Source organism: Lissotriton vulgaris, chromosome 7 (assembly GCF_964263255.1).
Source record: "Lissotriton vulgaris chromosome 7, aLisVul1.2, whole genome shotgun sequence".
NCBI lineage: Eukaryota > Metazoa > Chordata > Amphibia > Caudata > Salamandridae > Lissotriton > Lissotriton vulgaris.
In genome coordinates this window covers 1,279,088,535-1,279,096,219 of record NC_141695.1, presented here as the reverse complement: position 1 = coordinate 1,279,096,219, position 7,685 = coordinate 1,279,088,535, and the positions used below count along the sequence as shown (strand labels likewise).

The 7,685-nt window shown below is 41.7% G+C and overlaps 1 protein-coding gene across 1 annotated transcript; it reads left to right on the top strand.

Annotated features, from left to right (window-relative positions):
- The first annotated feature begins 233 nt into the window (after nucleotides 1-233).
- LOC147703400 (hemoglobin subunit beta-2-like) lies at nucleotides 234-5,177 on the top strand. Its single transcript, XM_086931835.1, has 3 exons — nucleotides 234-403; nucleotides 3,664-3,886; nucleotides 4,918-5,177. The coding sequence occupies exons 1-3, from the start codon at nucleotides 312-314 to the stop codon at nucleotides 5,044-5,046; spliced, it is 444 nt and encodes a 147-aa protein (XP_086787961.1). The 5' UTR covers nucleotides 234-311; the 3' UTR covers nucleotides 5,047-5,177.
- Nucleotides 5,178-7,685: the final 2,508 nt, after the last annotated feature.

Here is a 7,685-nt window from a genome sequence, read left to right as displayed (position 1 = left end):
TAATTACTGTCTTTGGAAGATCGAATAAAAGCAATTGAATTGAATTGAATTGATATAATAATTAAAATGTGAAAATAGCATGCCTGTCGTTATTAAAAAAAAACGTCAAGAAGGCGGTGGTCATGCCCGTGCAGTGATCTGGCAGAGGAGATAAGTGGGTTTGGCATGACTCAGCAGAACCAGGGCCCGGGGTGGGCCTGGCAGCGGTCCCTATAAATCTCTGAGGGTCTCCCAGCCACCCAGCAGACGCAGCTTCCAGCAGCCGAAACGGACTCAGCCAGCCCCACGCTCGCCCAGCATCAGAAGCAAAGATGGTTCACTGGACAGCCGAAGAGAAGGCCGCCATCGCCTCCGTGTGGAAGTCGGTGAATGTGGAATGTGAGGGGCACGAGACCCTGGCCAGGTACAAAAAAAATGATTGTGCATGTTTTTAAATTCTTTCTGCTTCCCATTGCTGTACAATACAGAAATTATGCATGCCTATAAATGATACTCACTTGGAGACATTTTTGCAAGACAATACAAGGTAATATTGGTTTAAAGCCACACTTTCTGTGTTTTCATATTTGCTTTTAGGTTTGACGAGATGAATGTTGGTTGCAATGGTCATTTGTGGCAAATGTTTTGCAGATATAACAAGAGAGCATCAGGGTGTACAATTTAGAATATTGGCTTTGAGATTGGCTAAGCCGGAGAGGAACACAAGGCAGCCCAATGCTTCAGAAATGGCGCTCAGCTATCTCACCACGATGACGTAGCAAATTATATTTTCACAGGTGGTGCTGTTAAAAGAAAACTGTTCTTTATTGAAAAACATTCGAGTCAGTAACATAGTGAGGCATTTTGAGTATCTGTATGTGGTACAGCATGAAGAGAAACAGTTTCACTCATGCCTCCTTTCCCCCATCTGCCATGCGACCATTTGTTTGCTGGAAACGGTAAACAATGGCTAATGGAAATATGCATTTGGAACCCCATAGAATCGAAAAGGGACTCCTCTTGTCAAAATGCAATTATCCTTAATGTAGCAAAAGATTCCATTTGTCATTATGCAGAGCAATTATAATGCTTCTATTTTCAACACATGTGCCTCTGTCTAGGTAGTGTGCAAGGAAGTAGGAAGCAGGGGCGGCTCTAGGCTCATGGTGGCCCCGGGCAGGGAGCATAGGTAGGGGGCACCGGAAGAAGGGTCTGGGCGGGGTGGAGTGCGGAGGCCAAAGAAGAGGGGGGGTCAGGGTGTTTGGAAGTGGAACAGAGCTGGAGGCCGCCAAATCCCTGCCAGGGGCCACCATGCAAATATGTATCCATCCTCAGAGAATTATTATATTAAGGATATATATTGGCGTGGTGGCCCCTGGGGTTTGATGGCCCTGTGCAGGTGCACAGCTTGCACATGCCTAAGGCCGCCCCTGTAGGAAGAAACAGAACATACATTGTGTATAACCATTTCCTGAATGGCAAAGAGTGGACTAGTCTATCCATGCCAACATGGGTTGCAGGAATCATGAAAAAAATGGATAAGATGGTGCATGCTAAATCGTAATTGAAGAATACAAATGCATTACAAGTCTACCGACAGTTGTGAATGAACATTCATGAAAAATCTAAAGAGATCAAATATTTTCTACTAAAGCACACTTCTGCAGGGGTGTAGGGAAGATTCCAAAGGATGGATTCCCAGATGAAATGTTTTCAGAAAATTGATCTATATTAGAAATTGTACAACAAGTTTCAAATAGATTGGCAAAAAGAAAAAAAAACATAAAATGTATCTCAAAATCTGAAGGAGTGCTCATTAAATATTGCAGAACGTTGATGGTCTGCCTGAGAAGACAAATCCGTCCCAGGTGCGCTAGCGACGTCATTACAAAAAAACATTGGTAAAACGGGAAGCAAAACAAAGCATTTTTCATCACAAAAACTGTTTAAATCATTTGGATGTAGAGGCAGTTTGAGTAATCTAGGTATTCAATTTGAAGATTTATACACCATCGGACTTCGATTCCACCTTCTGCCCCCTTTCAGTTTCTCATCTTGCCCTTTCAAACTTGATTTTCCATCACGTCTGGGCAAATGACATCATAAAAAGCTTCAGCAACATAAATTAGGAAATACCTCTAAATAAATTATGAATTAACAGTCAAAGCAGCAAGCGTCCGCTGGAACAAGTAAATGTCATCAATAAGACGCACCCTCAATTCTACATGAATTACCACTCAAATAATAACTTTTAATATATATATATTTATTTTATATATATATATATATATATATACAATAATTTTGTCCCGAATCAGCAAATTCACACTTCCTTCAAAAGACAACAAGCACGCATTTTGTCACCAAATGCGAGCTCCTCATTTCAGTAAATAAAGTCGATTCCCACGGGACAAAAGGTGTACATTTTGTAAAATAACTTGCATTCAGGCAAATACCATCTTTTCATTTTTAGAAAACCCAAAAAGTTAGTACTCGAAAACTCACATGCACTACTGCCCCCTTGTGACTATAATCTGCCATATATAACCATGCACTGCAAACATATCCCAGGGATGCACATCATAGGCTGGAGGTAGTAATTAAATTTAACAAATCCACAACTTATGCCAGGATAGTGATCAGACGCCCTTTACTAGAGAAAGCTACCACCATAACAAGGGTTGGTTTAGATAATGCCAAGCTGACAATATGCACTGGGTGGCCGCATAATTAATAGGCTACAATTAGGGATGACCAATATAATAATTCTTACTGTCTTCTTTCTTTACTCCCGCTCTCTTTCTTTCTTGTATTTATCCATTTATTCTTCTTTCCGCCTTCTCTCTTTCTTCTTTCTTCTTTTTTTTCCACGTTTTCTTTTTTCACACTCTGTTCCTTCCCCCATCTTTATATTCTTTGCTTTCCTTCTCCCTACCTTCTTTCTTTCTTCTTCATTCCTTATTTGTATTTGTTTCTTTTCTGTTGTTGCTATATTTTGTCGTACTTTCTCCTCTATTTCTCTTTCTTCTTTTGATTCTTTTTTCCATTCTGTTTTCTTACTGTCTTTCTAATCCTCTTCTTACTTCATTTCTTACTTTTTATCCTTGTTCCTTTCCTTTCTTCTTTTGTTTTTCCCTTTCTGTCTTATTTTCTCTCTTCCTATTGTCCTTTCTTTCATTATGTTTAAGGTTTATTGATCTATTTTCCATCTTTCTTTCCTTAATTCTTCCTCCATTAAACTCTTTCTTCCCTTTTTTTGCTTCCTCCCTTCATCCTTTCGTAAATTGTTCTCTTCATTCCTTTCAAACTTTCTTTGTTTTCTTCCTTTCTTTTGTATCTTTCTTACTTTGTCTTTTTTATTTCTTTCCTTTTCCATCCCTTTATTCATTATTTTTTTCTTTCCTCTCTTCCTTTCTTCTTTTCTTCCTTCATGTATTTGCCCTCTTCCTTGCTTTCTTCCCTTCCTCCTTCCTTTCTTCGCCCCATCCCCTCTGTTTCTTCCATTCCATCTTTTGTTTTATCCCCTTCTTGTTTTTCCTCAATTTCCTTCATTGCTTATGTTTTATTATCCATGGGTCTCAGTTCCAGTGTTTTCTTTTCTCTCCCAGCCAAATTAATTACTAACTAACAGAACTTCCCAGAGGTGAACTACTCTTTTGACGCTTGTTTTTCTCCCTCTGGCAGGGTGCTGATCGTCTTCCCCTGGACCCAGAGGTACTTCTCGACCTTCGGGGACCTTTCCAACGCAGCCGCCATCCTTGCCAATCCCAAGGTCAAGGCCCACGGCAAGAAGGTCCTGTCTGCCCTCGGAGAGGCCGTCAAACACATTGATGACATCAAGAAGACACTGGCCCACCTGAGCGAGGTGCACGCAGACGTACTCCATGTGGACCCCCAGAACTTCACGGTAAGGAGAGAAGGGTTCGATAAAATCACCACTGTGAGGGAATAGACCCTAGAGGATTTAAACCAGAGTGAGGGAGAAAAGAAACGACCCCACTAGCACGTCATTTGAAAAGAAATAGGTGCCAGGGCCCTTGTCAGCAGACCAAAGCAGCTTGAACCACCCATTGCGCTACTAATGATAATTTAGACGTTTTATATATTAAAAATGAATAATACCTGCCACCCTAGCTATTTTTATAGCTTTGGGTGGCAGGCATTAGTCATTTTAACAACTTTTGTTGCGTTCATTACAAAATTGAACAAACAGCGCCACCATGTGGCTGGCTGCCATAAGTCCCGATTAAGTACCAGTGCCGAGCACTGGAAACCACCAGCTCAAATTAAGCACTGTACCCCACCATAGGCCCTTGGTGTCATCACTGAGGTCTGATATTCCAGGAAGGGAGAGAGAGAGGATGCCCCAAATTGGACTAAATATTATCCCTAGCTTGGGAGGGAGCATGCCCTTGAGGACACTGACAACAGTAAGCACTAAAGTCTGACGCCTAGATGTGAGGTCTGACAGTGTCAGATCTTCCACCTCCTGATTACTGCCCAGACAGAGAGAAAGGACACATGTTTGGGACTGCCCTCCAGTGAAGGAGGGACCACCTCTAAGGAATGATGCCCAAAAGCAACCAATAAAAAAGCACATAAGTGTGACTTTTGTATAGTGCATGAACACATGTAGACACAAAATATCTGCTCACGCATTAGATCGAATTAAAGTAATAAACAATTACTGGCGACTTGACATCTTATTACAGATGAGTTCTAACATAAGAACGTAATATAAGGAAAGTAAAGTGTTTATATGAAGATTACAGGGGTTTTTCGCACTGTCTGCAAACTTTGGAGCCAATCTACACATTTTTATAACATATAATGTGTGTGTGGTGGGTGGGTGTCTTTTTCTCTTTTCATGTCAGTTTCTGTTCAACAGACTTCTCTAGAGTTGACACCTTCACTAATGACTTGTATTTCCTCCATCAGCTCCTGGCAAATTGTCTGGTGATCACCTTAGCCCGCAAGCTGGGACCAGCTTTCACAGTTGATGTCCAAGCGGCATGGGAAAAATTCCTGGCTGTGTCCTGTGCTGCTCTGTCCAAGCACTACCACTAAAGCTCCCAGCACAAAGCTAACAAGCAGCAGTCTGAGGTCAATGTGCAGTGGCTGCCTCTGGCACAATTCAAGGAAACATCTGTCAAAGTGTGACAAATCGTGACATCAATAAAGAGATTTAGTATATTTTCCTCATGTTGTCTGGCGTGGTTTTTCACTTACCACTTCCTAGTGGGAGAAGTTAACTATATATGAGTTTAAGCGCAACCTACTTCACTTCAGAAATATCACAGACCAAGCCTAAACCTCCTAGCCCTACAATTCCTTGCATAATCCTCAAAGCTTTAGATTTAGCTACTTCTGATCCCAATCGCAAGCTTGTAAATAAAAGGTAATATCTGCAAACACAAACTAGCCATTCACCCCCAACCCAACCCAACCCTGCAAACCCTAAACTACAAAGCTAAGCCCAGCCCTATAAATAGAAATCCATACCTAAGCTTGGTCCTATAAATCCAACCCTAAAAACCCAGTCCTATTAACTCTAGCTTATACCTTCAAACCCCAGTCCAGCAGGCCAAACCTAAACAGACAAACTTAAGCTGTGCCTACAAACGTAAGTTCCACCCAACAAACCCTAACCTACAAATCAAAGTAAGCCCTAAAAAACCAAATTGCAATCACAAGCCAAAATCTATAAACATAAGTGGAGCATTGAACAATCTATAAACATAAGTGGAGCATTGAACACTCAGGTTATGCCCTACAAAGGCAAACCTATAAAACAAAGCCTGACTTTACAAACACAAACCTGTAGACCCCACTCATAGAAAAAAAAACAATTCAAGATGTAAGAAACTAATCAGTCCTACAAACGTAGAACAAACAGCCCAAACCTAGTCTCACAAAGCCAACCTAAAACCGCAAACCCAAAGCATCAAACTTCAAACCCAAAGCGCAGCTCTACAAAACCGTACAAGCACAAGCACATCCATACAAGCCCAGGCCTATTGCTACAAGCTAATGCCCAGGCCAACAATCCCAGGGCCGCCCCTACATTTCCAAGCCAGTGCTTGAACCTGAGCCTCTAGAACACTAAACTCAACTGAACAAACCAAACTCATCTGTTCAATATCGACCCTTACAAAAGCAGCCCCAAGGCAACAAACCCAATACTTTAAACCCAATCTCAGCATTGAAAACCTAAGCCCACCCTGGCACCTAAGACTAGCCCAAAAAACAGAGGCATTGTGAAGCCACCCAATTTACAGCGGGGTAGGGTTCTTTATGGGCCTCCTTTGCCTGCCACTTACAAGATAAAGGCTCATAATTAATGCTAAAAGGAAGAGAGAAAGATGGGTTGACAGAAAAGCAAAAGAAAGATGGACGAGTGAGTGAAAGGATTTATGGAGAAGAGGGTGAAACGATAGTGGGTGAAAGGCTAGATGAGTGGGTAAAAGGATGAATGAGTGGGTGAAAGGATGGGTGAGTAGGTGGAAGGATGGATGAATGGGTGAAAGGATGAATGAGTGGGTGAAAGGATGGGTGAGTAGGTGGAAGGATGGATGAATGGGTGAAAGGATGAATGAGTGGGTGAAAGGATGGGTGAGTAGGTGGAAGGATAGGTGAAAGAGTTGGTGAAAGGATGGCTGGATGGAAGGATGATAAGAGTAAATGAAAATCGTAGAAGATGGATGGATGAGTGGGTGAAAGGGTGGGTGGACGAAAGGCTGGAGGGTTCAGTGGGTGAAAGGATAGATGAGTCAGTGAAAGGATGATAAATTGGTGAACGATGGCTGGGTAGGTGATAGTATGGCTGAGTGGGCAAAAAGGTTGATAATATGTGAGGGGATTGATGGATGGGAGAAAGGATATGGGATGGTGAGAGGTAGATGGGTGGATGAAAGGATGGGAGAGTAACTGGAAATCTGAAACGATGGATGGATAGGTGGGGAAAGATGGGAAATGCAAAGAGAAATCTGAGAGGGTGTGTAAAATTAAGGCAGAATAAATGGAAATCAGAGGATGGATGGATGGATGGGTGGATAGATGGATGGATGAAAGGATGACTGAGTAAATGGAAATCTGAGAGAATGGAGGGATGGCACACTAAATGGAAATCTGAGAGGATGGATAATGGATGAATGGATGGACTTAAAATAAAATGATGGATGATAGGATTTATTGATGGATGGGCTAGTCAAATGATGGATATATGCATATAAAATGAAAGTGTGAACAGATGGATGGATGGATGGATAGAATGGCCAATGGATAGGTGGAATGGTGAAAGAATCAATGGTGGATGAAAGAATAAATAGATGATAGAATGTAAAGGTGAAATGTTGGATATCAGCAGGTGGATGGAAGGGTGAAAGGATAAATGGCTATGTGTTTGGATGGAAGAGACAAGGGAGCCATTTTGTTTGTTTGGTGTTCTTTAGTTTAAAGTGTAGATGTTTTCATTTTCCAAGCCGGACAATTCCAAACGTATTCACCCTAGCCTACATGGATCCTCAAACCTGAAAGCAACTGATTATCCTTAAAACCTGAGCTCCATCATATGAACACAAGCACATGCATACAAAATACATTTACAAGCCTGTCTCAGCTTTTACAAGCCCCTACTTACAATCCCAATCCTATCCCCAATAAACCAAGACAAGCGTACAAATGTAAGACAGGCCCTACAAATTCAA

What these genes read in the sequence shown, in the direction of transcription:
- LOC147703400 (XM_086931835.1), top strand. Translation starts at nt 312, where the DNA reads ATGGTTCACTGGACAGCCGAAGAGAAGGCCGCCATCGCCTCCGTGTGG. An exon ending in GGGCACGAGACCCTGGCCAG is followed by an intron (nt 404 to 3,663) that starts GTACAAAAAAAA and finishes TCCCTCTGGCAG; the next exon opens with GGTGCTGATCGTCTTCCCCT. An exon ending in TGGACCCCCAGAACTTCACG is followed by an intron (nt 3,887 to 4,917) that starts GTAAGGAGAGAA and finishes TTCCTCCATCAG; the next exon opens with CTCCTGGCAAATTGTCTGGT.